At 37.2% G+C, this 18,411-nt stretch overlaps 1 protein-coding gene across 4 annotated transcripts; it reads right to left on the bottom strand.

Moving 5' to 3' along the window:
- Positions 1-201: 201 nt before the first annotated feature.
- Positions 202-18,319, bottom strand: LOC309623768 (centrosomal protein of 78 kDa-like). 4 transcript variants are annotated; one of them, XR_014241605.1, is made up of 6 exons: positions 15,976-18,319; positions 14,746-14,784; positions 13,206-13,336; positions 2,348-2,462; positions 1,747-1,862; positions 202-832 (listed from the first exon to the last, which is right to left on the bottom strand). XR_014241605.1 is itself a non-coding variant. In XM_082380956.1 (3 exons), exons 1-3 carry the CDS (start codon positions 16,082-16,084, stop codon positions 608-610), a joined length of 465 nt encoding a protein of 154 aa, XP_082237082.1. In that variant the 5' UTR covers positions 16,085-18,319; the 3' UTR covers positions 202-607. The 4 variants fall into 4 exon arrangements, 1 of the variants encoding a protein (XP_082237082.1); XR_014241606.1 differs by lacking the exon at positions 14,746-14,784; XR_014241607.1 differs by lacking the exons at positions 1,747-1,862; positions 14,746-14,784.
- Positions 18,320-18,411: the final 92 nt, after the last annotated feature.

The following is an 18,411-nucleotide window of genomic DNA, read 5'->3' as shown; positions in this document are numbered from 1 at the left end:
TAAAGGCTTTATTTTGTTCACTGCTGAAAGCAATGGCACCCAGAAAAGTACTGTACATATGAAGACCTCAGAAAACACTAGCTGAATGAATGGTGCAAAGTGTCACAAGGAAAAATACACCAAAACTTTCATTATAATAAAAAAGTATAGATAAATCTTTCTCTAATGGCTTCCAGTCAAGTAATTGAAAACACCATGTGCTATAATAAAAACATAAGTAGTTTATTAAAATTTGAAGGCAAAAACATAATTTTAAAAGATTTAGTCCTATGTTAGGCGTGATAGAGTATGGATGCTTTCTTAAAATTCACAGTCAGATCCAAGAGTATCACTTTCAGAATGTTCTAGTAGACTGAGTTTACTTTTAGTTGTCTTTGATGAAACAGTCACTATTCTACTCTCTTTCTTAACAGAAATGTGTTTTTTCAAAGACTCACTTTTAATTGCTTTATTAACCAAAGCATTCTTTTGCCCAATTCCTTTGCTTTTCTGCTTTACAGGTGAGTCAGAGCAGGAATGCAGGTCCTCCCCAGGTTGTTTCTTAGCAGAGTATTTTTTGGTTTATTCACCTGCTTTGCTCATTTTCTCTGAAGAAGACCTGCTATTTCTAGATAATTCCTCTTCTTTTCTTTGACTTCCACTTCCAGAAATGACGTCTGCTGCAGGGAGAACATGTTCTAGCAATGAAATCTTCAAAAGACTCCTGCTGCTGCTCTGTGACTGGGACCCCCAGGTTGTCTTTGGAAGTTTCTAAGGCCTCCTGAGTAGAGACTGGGACATGGAAGGAGTCGAGAGGCAAAGGAAGCCCAGCATCACCTGTAATTTTCTGAAACTGGAGGGAAAGACAAAAGACAAGACAAAAATTCAGTGATGAACAAAGCCAACCATTAAAAAGTAGAGTTCAAAACGTCAATGTTATTCTGTGATCTTATTATTAACACAGTAATTGATTATTCAGAAGATTTCAGAGCCAGTTTTTTTCTAATTATATCTTGCCAAGTGATTCTCAACTTAACCTAGCTATATCCAAGGCTATGTCTGCTACATTTTCAGACTTTGGTGATTGGGGTAGGTATTACCCATTTCCTTTCCCTCACTAAAAATGAAACCCTACTCTGTAAGAAAATTAATTTCTTTTCTATCCTCCAGGCACATGTAAACAGTATATAGTTTGTGACCAGACTGTGTTCTCAAGCTGTCAGTTCCCAAGACCAGTCTGAGATTGGCTGAGGTGGGTGAAGGGGGCTCCAAGTAACGCTAGAGGAAAAGCTGACAGGTTTCCCCCCCCATTCCCATGACCAGGTGAGTCACTATAATATCTTACGTATTAGCTATGTCAAGATTACTTATTTTAAAAATTCTGTCAATACGTGTCCCTTCATTAGTGTTCCTTCATTGTAAGCTGACTGCATACAAATAGAAACCTAGATAAAATATGAATAGAATAGACATTTATACAATTTAAAATTTGGAATATTTTCTGTAATGTTTTCTTTCTTCATTAAGGAGAGTTTGCTTTAACTCATAAATTTTCTAAAGAACTTCCAGTTTTCTTATGTACAACAATACAGTATCATGAAATGGGCCCACATTTACTAATCTCAGATTTGGAGAGGACTCCACAGTCCTCTAGCTCCCGAGCATGTGAACTATTAGAGACCGACCATTATTATTTTCTCTCTGACTTGGTCATTTCCTTTTTGCTAATCACTCTTAGAATCATTAAGTGCTGTCCTGTCCACTTACTTGGAGATTCTGCATTTGTACTGGGGCACTCTGCTTTGATTCTGATTTTTCTTCTTCAAGTGCCTTCTTTTCTTCTTTAGGTGGACTACTAACAGTAGAATTCATCTGGGGACGACCTAGTAAATGAAAATCTGACTGATCCGTACCAGCCATTGTGGCAAAATTGTTCCCGGTTGAGAACCACTGACCTATATCTTCCCTGAAGATTAATAATAATTTTTATGTCTAAGACAAAAATAACTTTAATTCAAACTTATCAAACAAGCAAAATAAATGAAAGATAGGAAAATTCTTATCCATTCCCAAATATTTTCAATGGACACTGCCTTCAATTTAGTCTTCACAAAAAACTATACCTACTAATTACTCTGTCTACAGGTTACTCTTTTATAATGGGTTCCCCACTCTACCAAAGCAGGCTGCCCTATTTGCATTTCTTAAAAAATTTAATTCCTCCTTTTAAAACGTCAACTATATTACCTATAATTACACTAAATTTGGCTAAATATGGCCACGTCAGTGATGAAAATCGCTCCAGTTCCTCAGCAAACTACCGTTATAGTCGCAAAGAGAAGAATGCCATGAAGAGAAATGAACTAACCCAGCATCTTTAAGGAGATCCAAGAAAGCATGGAACTTCTGAAAAGAATTCTCAGTGCTGCCCAAAACACCTTCATCATCCAGGATCATGCTTGTCAATGAGTGGGCATGAAGGCCTTCAGACAAAGAGAATTTTATATTTCTTAACTGGGCATTTTCATGTTCCAGCTATAAAAGAAGACTGAAAATGTCTGACATGCTTTTTTCTCATTGTCATCAAAAGTAGTCTTGTCTAGTTTCAAGGAACAAAACTAAAACACTCAAAATGTAATTAACCTGTAATTAACCTAACTCGCCACCAGTAAAGACAGAGACCATATCACATAATAACCAAAACCCCCAGGCACCCAACAAAGTTTCCTATATAACACTTAGCTGGTACATAAATAAACCAAAGTTATCGTTTTATTAATGATCTTTCACAAAAGATCACATTTCTAACTGGTTAAATTCATAATGGAGCCTCATTCCACATTAGAAAATTACCTGCTTTAAGTTTCCCTTAAATTAGAAAGTGAATTATAGAATCTGATTTGAACAAAACATATTACAACTCTGCTGAATGTTAAGAATTAACTTTAGTGAGCAAACTATCTAATGCTTACGTTTAAAAGTCCTAAATCATAACCAACCCAATTTATTAAATGTACGATCACCAATATTTTCTTTGGCTTCTTGCAAATATTCACTCCCGTGCACTCTTCCCCTTCCGCTCATCACCTATGCACTTAAAACCCCTATAAGCTCAACTCTAGTATTTCTCAGAAAGGCTGTTATGTTCATGATGCCCCTTTTGCCTTATATAAGCAGGTGCTCAACACTTATTGAATGAGTGTCCGGCAATCCAATGGATGCACTTTGAAAAATTCCTCCCTACGTTCAACCTATGATAAAGTATATTTAGATGGAACTTTTTAGATTATGCCCTGCTTTCATGCACATTACCTAATGTAATTCTTATAGTATATATTTTTATCTTGCATTGCATTCGTACAAGTTTTCCAATATCTTAAATTTATTTAAATGATTCACTTTCCTAATTCATTGCCAGGAGAGTCTCATCATGTCTTTTATGCTACTGTATATACAGTATATGCACAAAAAGTGCTTTCTTGAATCAAAGAATCATGAACAGAAAATAAGCTAGTGTCATATGAAAGCACACACACACACACACACACACACACAAAATGAGATTTTCACATTTTTAAAAACATGCTTTCTGGAATATAGATCATATGATCACTAAATACCAGTAAATGCAAAAGTCCATATGATACAACCAATTTGCAACATATTACAGTTTTAAAGTTTACAAACTATGTGTGTATGGCTTAAAATCAAATCAAAATAAAACGAAAACACTCTCAAAAGTATAAGAAATTGTTTGCCTCATTGACTCATTTATCAGCCTTAAGTCTTATTACTCTTTCCTCCTTTAACTGCTTTAGGCACTCCTCCAGTTTTTCCTAAACAAACAGAGTAAATATTATAACTAATTCGTAGTATAATATCCAAAAGCCTTTCCAGCTATAGGACTCATCAGGATTTAGGGGTAGAGCCAGAAGTGAACTCAGGTTTTAGTCTGCTACTGGTAATATCATACCATGCTAGTGAAATGAATTATCAAAATCTATCAAATTAGCATAGTAAAGATTTATTTAAATTCCACTTTTTCCAACATAAATTTGTGGCAGCCCACCATAAAAGGCATATGCGTATAACATAGCAAGTCAGAAATAAATAGTTAAGACCAAGAAAGAAAACTTCTATTTTTATTTGTGGGTCTCTTTATAGTAGGAAGTCCTATTAATGAACATGCTTAATATACCTGAATTGCATAATTGCAGATTCAAAAGCATTTTTTTAAAAAGTAATCATTTTTAAAGCAATTTACAGTCAAGCACTGTTCCTGGAGTTCCCTGGGCATTAAATAATCTAATCATCAAAACCCTAAGAGGGGGGCTTCCCTGGTGGCGCAGTGGTTAAGAATCCGCCTGCCAGTGCAGGGGACACGGGTTCGAGCCCTGGTCCGGGAAGATCCCACGTGCCGCGGAGCAACCAAGCCCGTGCGCCACGACCACTGAGCCTACGCTCTAGAGCCCCCGTGTCACAACCACTGAAGCCTGCGTGCCTAGAGCCCGTGCTCCGCAACAAGAGAAACCACCGCAATGAGAAGCCCGCACACCACTAGGAAGAGTAGCCCCTGCTCGACGCAACTAGAGAAAGCCCGTGAGCAGTATCAAACACCCAGCGCAGCCAAAAATAAATAAATAAAATAATTTATTTTAAAAAAAACCCTACGAGGAAAGAACAATCACTAACTCCATGTTATTTTACAGATGAGGGAAACAGAGGCAGAGAAGTAGAGTAAGTAGAGCAGCACAGCCAAGGTGACACCACTAAGTAGCAGAGCCACACTGTGGACTCAGGAAGCTGGGTGCCGTTCCTGTTCACGGAGGTGGTAGTCTTCCAACTCACCAAGGTCAATCAAATAAAATGAACACTGATAAGCTCTTTTAGGAGTTTTAGGAACTAAGACACTTCGGTCCTTGAAGTGGGGACACTGCTTGCAATAGGCAGAATTCTAACAGAGCCCCTAAGACTCCTACTTACTGAAGTACACAAACCTTCCACTTAAACAATCAAACCCTAAATCTGGGTGCCGTAGTGAAGGGATTTTGCAGACGGAATTAAGATTCAAAATCAGTTGATTTTTTAAGATAGGGAGATTATTCTAGGTGAATGTGACCTACTCAGGCACCCCATGAAAAGGACTTGAACTCTTCCTGAATTGAAGTACAAAAGGGACAAGAGGGAGACTCTCCATTGTTGGCTCTGAAGAAGTCCAATGCTGCGGCAGGGAAGGCAAGCAAGAGGCCTCTAGGAGCTGAGACCGTCCCCCGACTGACAGCCAGCAAGGAAATGGGGACCTCTGTCCTGCAACTGCAGAATCTGAATTATGCCAACAAGCCGAAGAAGCTTGGAGGCATTCTTTCCCAGAGCCTCTGGATGCTAACACAGCCAGACTGACATCTTGATTTCAGCTCTGTGACCCACACAAACTATGGTGAACATCCAACATTTGGGGCTCAGTGTTTACACTTAAATTTCACGTGCTTTAACACTCTCAGGAGGGAACCCACATGTTCCCGTGCGTATCTGAGCAGGAAACCCAGTCACACTGTGCCTGGACTTCAGACCTGCAGAACTGTGAGCTAGTCAAATAGGTATTGTTTTCAGTCAGTGAGAGTGTAGTAAAAGAATTAATATTCTACTCAACCTCCAGGTTCGTGGACAAAATAAATGACTGTCATTGTTTTGGGCCACTGTTTCGGGGTGGTTTCTTATGCAGCGATAAACAGTCAGAATACCTATACTTATGAAAACAGTAAGGTATATTTATACATTTTAACTGCTTTGAACAATCACTTAAAGAATGAGGAACTCTATTATATGCCATCATTGGGAGAGGAACTTGTATCACTTTCTGGAGAGTAGCTTTTGGTACCTAACAACAATCCTACATCAGGAGTTTACCCTAAGAAAATTAAAGATGTGGGCAAAGATTTATCTACCAACATAATGTCATAAGATTGTTTATAACCAAACCCTAGAAGAAAGCTAAGAGCCTCCAAATTGGGATTGGTTTCAATAAAAATAGCTCACCGTATGAAGGAATGCGCTGTGAAGCCACTAAGAAAAGAATGACAAGAGGTCTCAGCCAGAGTTAATGAACGGGCTTCAGGAGTTCTACATTCAAAATATATCTGTGCGTTTCTCCTGGGAGATAATGCATAAGCTTAATCAAATTCTCTGATGTAGAAGAGTATTTAGTGACATGGCAAAATATTTTTGATACTTTTTGAAGACAAAAGAGCAGATTAGGTGTGTGTACATGCAGAGGTGGCTTTTATTTCCTTCAATAAGTTGTTCACTGTTTTCAAAGATTTGCTCAATGAACATATATTTTTATATTCAGAACATGTTTAAAAAATTGAGAGTCTAAGAACTTCAAATTCTTTAATGTTTCATTACTAAAGCCAGTCAAGTTTTCAATGGGAAAAAAGGGAAAAAAATTGCAAAATTCCTCTACTTTTAACATAATTGTTTAATCAATCTTCTAAAACTGATTTCAAAGAAATTCTAAACAAATAAGCAAACAAACAAAAAACCCTCACCACAGTCAGAGGAAAGTAGACTAAAATTCCTGACTGGTTCTAAATAGCACATCAAAGTGCAATTACATGAAATAGTTTCTCCCTCTAATGGAGGGAATTAGAACACAGTGTGAAATTTTTGTGAAAAAGTGTACCCCTCTCCTACAAAGTATTAATAATTCATGTCCCTTACGTGGAAATATGGAACCAAAAAAGTTAGAAAGTAAAATTGCTTGATATTCTATTAAAGTAAGACTAATGATAAGGCTTTGGAATAATTTTCCTTCCTGTCATCTGCTCTCCTTCATCCCTTCTGTACACTGGCTAGGGTGATTTATCTGTGACAAAGCTCCCATCATATTGGATATCAAATTTTATGTTCAACTTTTCTCCACTTAACATTGAAATCAATCATTTCTCATATAATCAGGGGATTCATAACCTTGATTTTTTTTTTGTGGGCTACAAAATATTGCACTGAGTGGGTTTACTGGTTAACCATTTTACACATTTAAATTCTTTCCAACTTTTCAATATTATAAGACAAAATAACCGTTTTTATGCATGAAGGCTTTTTTCCATATTGAGAATAACATTCTTACAATAAATGCATAAAAATGAGTTTGAGATCAAAGCAAATGAATATTTTTAAGGCTCTGAGGTACCTATCTCCAAACCGCTTTCCAAAAGATTTCTGAGATTTTATACTGCCATCAGCGATGTATCACTTGGTATATAACCTCTACTGTAACTGTTGGCTTACTTCCTCACCTAGAGTGCAAGTTATTTGAAGATAGGGGGTGTATTTTATTAAGTGTTTATCCCCAGCACCTGTGCCTAGCACAACGTAGATGGTCAGTAAATAATTGCTTAATAAGGAAAATCCCTGCCGATACAAGATGTACGTGTGTGAAAGACAGACTGTGTGTTTTTCTCTAACTGGATAGATGAAAACTTGTCATCTTCTTTATATAATTAGTAATTAAATTTCTCTTTTATATTATGTTGTAAACATTCAGATTCTCTGAGGCAAATGGGCCTGGCACTACCCGTTAGCTAGATAACCTTGGACAAGTTCTATAACTCTAGGCCTCAACTTCCTCATCTATAAAATGGAGATAAGCTCCCATATCACAGAGCTCTTGTGAGGATTACATGACTTAAAACACATATAAAATTAGAAGAGTGCTTGGTACACAGCATATGTTCAATTAATGCTGAATGAATGAACATGTGAACGCAAGCAGTAGTGAAGGGCTTAAAATGAAATAGTCTCATCCCACTCCCACATCCAGCACTCAAGAAGCGACCGATTCTGTACACAGGTTTTTAATTGTAAAATACGATATGTGTACTGAGAAGTGCACAGGACAAAACTGTCAATGTGACAAATCAAAAGAGAATACTTACATAACCACTACTCGAATCTGAAAGTATTGATACTTGTCAGCATCTCAAAAACCCCCCATATCGTTTTCTCATCACAAGCTCCTTCCTTCTTCCCGGTTAAACACCATCCTCATTTCTGAAAATCATTTCCTTTAACCTGCATGCATCCCTAACAAAAGAGTTTAGTTTTGTCAACATCTAACTTTATGTAGAGGATCATATTATATGAAGTCTTTTCTATCTTATTTCTTTCACTCAACATTGGTTTAAAAGATTCATCCACATTGCAGCCTGTATCTCTAGTTCATTCAGTTTTATTGCTTGATAGTTTTCCCACTGTATGAATACACATAATTTATTTAATTTTTGACTCTTGATGGACATTTGGGTTGTTTTCAGTTTGTGCTAATGCAAATCATGGACAGGAATCCTGCTGTACCGGTTATTCTGGTGCATTTACACAGGGCGGGGGTGAGGGCTGCTGGGTCACAGGCTATTTATATACCGTCAGTTGATGGAGAGTGTTAAATGCTTTCCAAAGTAGTTGTGTCGATTTATACTCCAGTATAAGCAGGGTAGAAGATTCCCATAGTACTCCAGGTCTACAATACCTGATACTACCAGACTTTATTTATGTATTTGTCAATCTGATTGGCATGTAGTTTCATTGGTTTTGACTCACTTTTCTCTTATTACTTAATGAAGTTGTATACTTTTCTGTGTTTACTGGCTGTTTGGATTTCCTTTTTTATGAGGTTGACGTCAACTATTGTTATTTTTTATTCTTATTTTTTAAATTATTATTTATTTATTTTTGGCTGTGTTGGGTCTTCGTTGCTGCGTGTAGGCTTTCTCTAGTTGTGGCGAGCGGGGGCTACACTTCATTGCAGTGGCTTCTCTTGTCGTGGAGCACAGGATCTAGGCACGAGGGCTTCAGTAGCTGTGGCACGTGGGCTCAGTAGTTGTGGCTCGCAGGCTCTAGAGCGCAGGCTGCGTAGTTGTGGCGCACGGGCTTCATTGCTCCGGGGCATGTGGGATCTTCCTGGACCAGGGCTCGAACCTGTGTCCCCTGCCTTGGCAGGCAGATTCTTAACCACTGCGCCACCAGGGAGGTCAAACTATTGTTATTTTGAATTCTTCTCCATTTCCAAGTAATACTCTTACATGACTATTTTCTGACTAAATTTGAGGCATTATCTGTTCACTTTCTGATTTACTAAGTAAGGGTTTAGTTCCTTTACACTCTTTCCTATGTCCACACTGCTCAGTAAAGTTATGTCATCATTAGTTATTCCACTGCTCATGATCTCTTTGACTTTAGTGATATACTTAAAAACCTACATTGTTGATCCACTATAAACTCTCTCAGCGTCACGCTTTGTAAAATGAGGACATTCATACCATCTTCCCTTTTTTCTACCTCCTGTCTACCTTCCAAACCTAGCTTTTACGTTGTCAAAGTTGAAATTTATATTCTGTTCTATGTGCAGTTAAGTCTTCTGTCATTTGAGAGTCAGTAGGGAGTAAGGTTTAAGAGAACAGGCGGAGAGCCTAAACTCAAAGCCTCGATCCAACCCTAAATTCGGTACAGCCTGGGCAAGTTCCTTCCCTGTCTTAGCATCCTTTTCTCAAAAGTGGGAATGATATTAGCACCAACCTCATAAGGCTATTCAGAGGATTAAATGAGTTAATATATGCAAAAACACTTAGAGCCTAACATATACTAAGTACATACTAGTACACAATACATTTCAGTACATACCAAGTTAATACTAATACATACTAAGTATAGTTTAGGTTAGTTATTTGTTATTACATGCAAGTTGACGATAAAAGCTACAAACCAAGACAGTATTGCCATTATTACAATTAAATTAATATTGCCCACTGCAGATGTACTGTGTCTCTGTGTATAGACTACACCTCGTTCCATACTGTGTCAGTGTCACTGCCCTTGTGCAGGGTGAACACATACCCCAAGCTGCCTTGGGCTGTTCCAGTTTATACCTGTTGTCCTGATGTTACAGCATTAGAGCGCCTCCTTACACTATTGAAGTGTAAGGAGTTTGGACAAGTTCTGGTTTGGACAACAAATTAGATAGGTGGTCGTTACCCCTGTGTGTCACTGAAAACGGGGGCATCTATAGTGTCAAGTTTAAGTGGATTCTTCTCTTCCTCACCAATAGTAGGTTAAAAATCAACCGTAGTTTAGTTTGCTTCATGTTTATGTCAGTATAGCCTTTTCTCCTCTGGAGTTCAAGTTCCTTCTCCTCTTCCTCTCCCTCCTCCCTTCCAACAGTGCCTAATACCTAGTAAGTACAATATGCCTCAAGGTGTTTCTAACCTCTCAATCACACAATCAATAGAAGCCTCTCCAATCTAGACTAGCTGCTCTCTGCACTGAATTTCCTATTACCTTCTTTCTTGGTTTATTGCCTCATTTTGCTGGATTATTTCTATAAATAGCTTAAGGTGTAGCACAGGAGGTAAATTTTTCAAATTTCTTTGTGTACAAAATATCTCATTCAGCCTCCACTTATGACTGATAGTTTGGCTGGATACAAAACCCTAGGGTGAAAATTATGCGCTGGAAAAATTTGGAGGTATCTTTCTAATACCTTCCAGCATCCATGGTGCTGATGACAACTATGATAAAGTCAGATTTTAAATTTTTTTTTTTTAGGTGACCAGTATTTTTCTCTCTGGAATGGATGTATCCTCTATTTTATTCTATTTTTCTTTTAATTAATTAATTTATTTATTTTTGGCTGCATTGGGTATTCATTGCTGCGCGGGCTTTCTCTAGTTGCAGTGAACGGGGGCTACTCTTCGTTGCTGTGCACGGGCTTCTCATTGCAGTGGCTTCTTCTGTTGCAGAGCACAGGCTCTAGGCATGCAGGCTTCAGTAGTTGAGGCATGTGGGCAGAGTAGTTGTGGCACATGGGCTTAGTTGTTCTGCGGCATGTGGGATCTTCCCGGACCAGGAATGGAACCCATGTCCCCTGCATTGGCAGGCAGATTCTTAACCACTGCGCCACCAGGGAAGCCCAATCTATTTTAATTTATTTTTTCAGTATTTTAAAGTTTCACAATGAAGGGTGACTAGGTATGAGTCTATTCTTGTTCATCTTGCTCAAAACTTGAGTAACTATTTTCAATCTGAGGCCTGATGTCTACTTTCAGCTATGGGGAATTTTGTTGCCCTTTGACAGCTTCCCTCCATTTTTTGTCTGGGTCTGGAGTTTCTAATAGTAACATGTTGGATCTCCCAGATGCAGCCTCTCTAACATATTGCTATCACATTTTCCATGTGTCATTCTTTTTTATATACTGAGAAATTTTTTAAATTCCTACTGAATTTATTTCAGCAACCATATTTTCATCTCCAAGACACCTCTCTTGCTTTCTGACCATTCTCTTTTTATTTAACACCCTAGTCTTATTTTATAGTTGCTAGCTCTTTTTAAACCTCTCTCAGGATACTAATTAGGGTTTTTGCTTAAACTATTTTGTTCCCTAAATTGTCCCCGGTCCTACCAGGGTATGTTTTCTCTCTTTTTCCCCCTCTCTCACGTTGTAAGCTTTACTCAACTATCAGGCAAATGACAGTTATTTTCTATTTAAGAATGAGCGCAGAAAGCTCCCTGAAGTCAACGATTGATTGGCTTCTTATGCGGGAAGAAGTGGGGAGTGACTGTAATAGGATCCCCCCCAAACACTCTTTTCTAGGGTGTAAAAACTCACACTAGCTGCCCTAGTTCTCCCCAGTTTCACTGTTTTCAAAATGAAATCATCTCATTTCAGGAGCGTGAGGGCGGGGCTGGGAGTCCACTCCTCCAAACACAACCCTTCAATGAGCTCCCCTATTTCAGTCACACTTTTAACTAGCTCCACCCTCTCTCCTACATGCGCATCAAAGCATGAAGCTACTTCTGCAGGTGGGGTCAGAATCCTCCTCAGTTGCAGGTGGTCCCTGTGCATATTCTAGGTGATGCTTTTCCTCTGTTCTACTGTTTCAGTTTCACACTCTTCCATGTGTCTTCCGTCTTTCAAAACTATGTTGAAATCTCTTGACTGTTGTTGGCTTATGTACTTAAACACTTTGATACCATCCTTGTAGTGTCTTGTCAAAATGGAGAAGAGCTGCAAGGGTTCTCAGTGCATTCTGAATCTGCTATTCTGTGGTCCCCGTGTTTAAAGTTCTTGGTCTTCCCCAGTCTATCACTGCTTTTAGAAATACAATCTCCTGTTCTACTCATGAAGGAAACGAATACAACGCATCTAAAATGACAAGGAATGCGGGTTAGATGCTCTAGGGTCTTGTCGTACTCTGCAATTTACTAAGAAACCACTTACGTGCTACAAATTGTAGGTGCTCATTTATAAAACGAAAGGGGGTAACTCTACATGAACTATAGATTTCTCCTACTGTAACATTTCATAATTTTCTAAGTTTTCTTAAAATGTCTCTATATTATCATTAATTTTAATTAAAAACATAAAAATCTAACATTCTCTTTTGAAAATCAAAGAGTAATTACCATAGTCCTACAATAAGGGGATAATTAGTTCTGAAACCTGTCAAGTTTCATGTTTCATAGGAAAAAAGAATCATATTAAATAATTTTTAAAAATTAAACATGGACTTTGTAGCACAAAGACAAGGTTCCCCCAAATGGTATTCCCTTATTTACTAGAAATGTTCAGCTCTGCATTAAAGTTGAAATAAAACAAATATATTATTTTTGAGGTGCAAAAGTTTCTTATGAAAATTAATTTTTCTTTTCTGTCCGTACAAACAAAAGTATGGAATCACATTAGATGTCAGGTTTATGAGGGAATATAATGTAGCTTCTTGAGGTTTTTTATTTTAGGAAAGGAGAATATTAACATCAAAACATTTTTCAACCTTACTTTTATTTAAAATGAGGCCATATTTTCCTCTTATAAAAAGAGAGTTCAACTAGAACTGTCAATTTTCTCATTTGTAAAACAAGAGCACTGAATCAGCTGACTATATTCATTCAGAACTCAATTTCTTTATCTTATGATCACTAAGGTTCTCCCTAAATCGAATATCCTAAGGTTCTAAGGAAAGGAAACTATATTACTAGCGACATGATTTGATTTTTATTTCTTAGAGTTCAAATGTCCACCATTCACCTTGGTCTAAGCTTAAGGAACCATTCAAGGGGATACAATGCAGATGGGAGGAGAAGACAGAACCCTCACTCAAGCTGTGCAGTGTTGCAATCAGGCTTCCATTTGAAAAATAATCTTCTCTATAGCTTTAAAGTGATAACTTCGTACCTGCAATGCTTCTTGTTTCAAACTGATTTTCCCTGGCTCTTCCTGAACACTTTCTGAGGAATCTTCGACCTCTTCAGTTTGTGAGGAGGAAGGACTCTCTACTGTCACAGTCACAGGAAATTCTGATGGACCTGAGTGTCACAAGAAGAAGATAGGAAACCACAGAGGTGTTAAACTGAAGTGCAAAGAAAGAAGACAAGATTGTATAAAAGATAACACAAGCCAGATACCAAATATCCACATATTAGAGGACATTTAACAAAAGTGATCTGACGTATCATTATTTATAAATGTCTCTCACTGCTCCTTAGTCTAAAACAGGCAATGACTAAGTAAAAGTACAGTAACTTATTTTTGCTATGTTACTGTACAGACCTCTGTTGTACATGGTTAGGATTAGTAATGGGAATTGCCCATGTTATTAAGTTTCTTTCACAGAAGCCAAGTGAAGAGCCAAGGTAAACATTTTTTCTCAAATCAACTTTATACTGCAAATGAAAAATTTATTCTTTACCATCAAACGAAAACAGTCTGGAAGCAAATGTAGTTTTTCGGAGGAAAATACATCAGTAAAGGGACTGATGAATAATCAGAAAGTCAACATATCTAAGCTGTGAATAACAGACGTTAGAATTTTAAAAAATAAATCACATACACATACACAACTAAAACTGACCCATCAAAAATTTCATCTTCTCATCACCCTTAAGCCAAAACTAGGGTAAGAGTAATACAATTCTCCTGTCAAGCTTCACTGCCACTGCAATGTTGTTCCATAGGACATTTCCAAACATTTAAAAACTGACCTGGCCACAACCCCATAAAAGTCTACAGATCATACAGAAGTGTGCTGGGATTATATAACTACGCAGAAGACAAGTCACTAGGACATCGTTTTCACAACAAGCAGCAAACCTGCAGCATAGGAAACTCCCAACAGGAGAACGAGGCGCACACCCCTCCCTCTGGGCATGCAAGGGCAGGACTGACACCCAAGGTGCTCTTCTCTCAATCTCAGCAGTGGTGCCTTTCACAGAGCAACTATGCAGTCCCCAAGACCACTGGGAAGGAGAATCTGATACTGACAGTACTAGCTTGCCATGAGGCCATAAGCGAGGGAATGTGTGTGGCTTTGGTGAGAGAGCAGAGGTTTGAGAGATGTTGCTTTATATTGGCTTTCAGATCAGGAATTTGTACATACAGCCTGCAAACAACATTTCTTGAAAACATATGAACATTCTTGAGTATGACAGCTCCATGTGAGGGGTCAGAAATGGCAGTCAAGTTCATTTCACTGGGTAACAGCTGATTTGCAGACTGGAGAACAGGCTTCCTTGTTTACAGACATAACCACAAGGCTGCCAGTTGTGTGCGAAATCCACACAACTACACAGTTGCATTGGGAGAGCGACCAGACAAGTTTTACGTGGATTTATTTCAGAGAGGGAAATGCTTCTTGTAAGGCTCTGTCAGTTTAAAAAGCAAAAAGAATGACCACCCACCTTTCCCAATTCAACCCCTACATATCATAAATACGCACCTGACTACATACATCAAGAGTCTGATGAATGGAAAGCCCCTAAAAAGATATCAACAAAACGAAGTTAGATCTTGATGTAAATACATCACCAGTTAAATCCAGTTAATACAACTATTTAGTATTATGTACAGTATCCATACAGAATTGTGTATAAAAATAAATAAGCTCAAAAGAAGGACCTGGAGGGCTCTGCTACGGAGAAAACTGAACAGAATTCAGCCGACTGGCTTGGTGATAACTCTCTGAACTGCTGAGAGGCCCCTTCAGCTCCTATGTTCAGGATGGTTGAGATTTCAGTCTCACTTCTTTAAATGGTGATATTAATCGTTCTCTAATTTACCACTCTGTGTGATGAGGATGGACCTGAGATTAAGTGTCTCACCAAGAAGATAGGAAACCACAGAGTTGTTAAACTCAAGTGCAAAGACTGGGGATTCAACACTATAGTTTATGCAACAGCAGTTCACATTACCATTTGCAAAAAATTAGTTGGTTGTCCAATAGGGATTATAAACATCCATTTAACATGAGCTACTGAACAGATACTTTACACAGTAACTCCTTCAAGTACTATTTAAAATCAATTCTCTTTGTTTTCTTAAGCAATTGTTAACCCCCAATTTCATGAATACTACCAAGTAAGTCACTTGAAAATCATCTAGAGCAATCTATTTCACTTAGCAAGCCTAAAGCTATAATTCAACAATTTTATTTACTGTTCTATGACAAAAATTACTATGAACAGCTATCCCCTGGATAAGTAATCAGCTAAAGCTAGTTTGACTCACTAAATCTGATTTACTGAGTTAATAAGCCAGTTGATTTAGAATAGGTCTAATGCAGATTTCTCATCCATTCTGCATTAAACTACTTCCCATGCCTAAAATGTCTTTTTTTCCCATTCGTACATATCCAAATTCCTACTTCTGTGCTGCAGGGCTTGGCTCAACTACACCTGCCTTTAGTGAAACTTTTCTCACCTGCACAATTGGAGATAATTTTAGTCTCCTCATGACTCCCACGGGGTTACCTCTGTTGTGACACTTGAGAAACAACTTGAAACTCCCAGTTACTTTTTGTTTTACTTCCTTAGAGGGCTCATTAGGCAGAAGCCATGTGTGAGTTATCTTTTTTCCTCTATAGAAAGCACCAGAGACCGCCCACGTAATAGAAGTTCCAAAATAAAGAATTCTGAACGACTGAAAAAGACAGGGAATGCAAACACATTACCTGTTGCTTTTTGCACGTTCTGCAGTACGCCACGGCAGGAAACCAGACACACCAGGTGGTAGAGGTTCAGGACCATAACATTCTTTACCAGCAGAGTGTTTCCTTCCATTACTTACAGGTTTCTTTGTGGCCAATCCTATGTTTGACAAAGCACGAAAGAAGGAATCAAGATGCACCAAAGGTCTACAGAGCAACTCTCAAAAGTGTACAGTTTGAAAGGAATCAAACAGGCACTGGACAATGATGCCAAGGCCATTAAAAAAAGGATCGTTTTGTAAAAAGGTTTTACATAAGCCAGCATTTTTTAAAAATATAAGTTCTCTACACTAACACGTTATTTTAACTAAAACAAAAGTATTGAGATGTGCAGAAATGAAAAAATAAATTTTTAAAAAATCCCAAAGTATGATCCATTTTATGTATCACGCAGAAACACTCAAGTTTATTGAATCTTAGAACACCTTTGGCATTTCTGAATCTCAAGGATAGCGAAACACAGGTACACCCATGACTTCTGCCAAACAGAATCTTCAGAATTGGACCAAAATTTCAATTTAAGATGAATTTTTCTATGTAAAAACAGTAAAAGTTATAAGACTGCAAGTTGCTGGGTGGTAGGTGAGTCAATGTTACTCTCCTATAAACCTGTCAGCCTTCACTGCTCCTTTGATTTCATATAGAAAACACACAAAAAAACAAATGAAACCCACTGGATAAAAGAGTGAAATGTGGAGACTTATCCTATATTTCAGTAGTAAAGAGGCAAGTATCTTTATATGAAATATTTGGTTGCAAAAACTAGACCTACGTGTTAATATTTTATTTAGAACAAGCCATATATTAAAATTCACATTTAAATATTTAATTTGAATTTACTGAAAACAAACATCATAGGTTAAAATGGTTATTTTTATCCTTCAAATCTACTATTTCATGTTATTTTATTTATTTATTTTAATAGATCTTTATTGGAGTATAATTGCTTCACAATTCTGTGTTAGTTTCTGTTGCACAACAAAGCAAATCAGCCATATGCATACACATGTCCCCATATCCCCTCCCTCTTGAGCCTCCCTCCCACCCTCCCTATCCCACCCTTCTAGGTCATCGCAAAGCACCGAGCTGATCTCCCTGTGCTATGCTGCTGCTTTCTACATTTTAGCTGCATTAGGATGGAGTGTAAAATAGAGTGTATGTGGTAATATAGGAGAAATATTTCATAGAGTGTAGCTTATTGATAATCACCACATGATTCTGTGTGATTTAACATGCCTCTTAAAAATATATAGGAGCTCAGTTCTTTTTGTGCTATTTTATTTTGTTTTTTAACTTAACTACCCTCCAAAAAAAATGTCTGTATGCATGTGGTTTGTATGTGTATACCCTTCCTTTACTTTCAGAAACTAATGCAAATACATTTGTATTAAAATTTTTTTTAATTACACTTTTCGTGTTAGGAGATAAAAAAAAAAAATTCTAATAAAAGTTCCCATCTTTTTTAGGCATACATAATTACAATATAAACGTGACACAATTCACACCATTATCTTACCCCTATACTCACCTGGATCTAAGTATATACCCAGCTATTGATTTGGCTTACCTCTATGTCTCCAAATAACTGAGGCCAATACAAAAAATAGCCCAAGAAATAAAATTACTCTTAAAATAGCTCTATGAGCTTGTATACTTCAGTTACATTTCCACCTTGTTTAATCACGCTAAATAAAAAAAAATTTTTTTTAATTGTATTCTCATTCCATGATGCCGTATTATATACCACCAGGTACTAATATTACAGAATTCCTAATATGTTTTACATATACATGTTTTATTTATATATATTTCCATTTCTAATATTATAGCAAAAGGCAACTTAGCTATTTTAAGAATGCTTTACATATCATATAAATTTTTAATGATAATACGTAATTAGTGTGATACCACAAATCTTAACTTCTTTGTATGTGCTATTTGATTATTAAAATATCACTGTCTTGAAATAACAATTGGCAGACAAATCATAAGCTTTTTTTGACTTCATAAACACTCTTAACAACTTCTATTTAATACACTATTGTCCAAGCAAGTTGATTAATGGAGAATCAAAAACATACATCTTTAAGTAGAAAAAGAAAAGTTGTATTTATGAAGATGTTTACAATAGTTTATTTTAGGTTATTTCCAATTTTTCACCAATTTAAAAAATGGACCAACTCAATGAAACCTTCTGAATCCAATGTTAAAAAGTATAACTATGAATCATAAAATTTAAATTTAGTATGAAAAGATAAGAATGGCAAATTATATTGAAGCTATGTGGAATTATGTTTATAGACAACAGGAAGAGAAAATAAAAATGTAAACAATGGGAGGAACCAAGATGGCAGACTAGAAGGACGTGATCTCACTCCCTCTTGCGAGAACACCGGAATC

Source organism: Balaenoptera borealis (assembly GCF_965194805.1).
Source record: "Balaenoptera borealis genome assembly, chromosome: 2".
NCBI lineage: Eukaryota > Metazoa > Chordata > Mammalia > Artiodactyla > Balaenopteridae > Balaenoptera > Balaenoptera borealis.
This window is presented reverse-complemented; position numbering and strand designations above follow the sequence as displayed.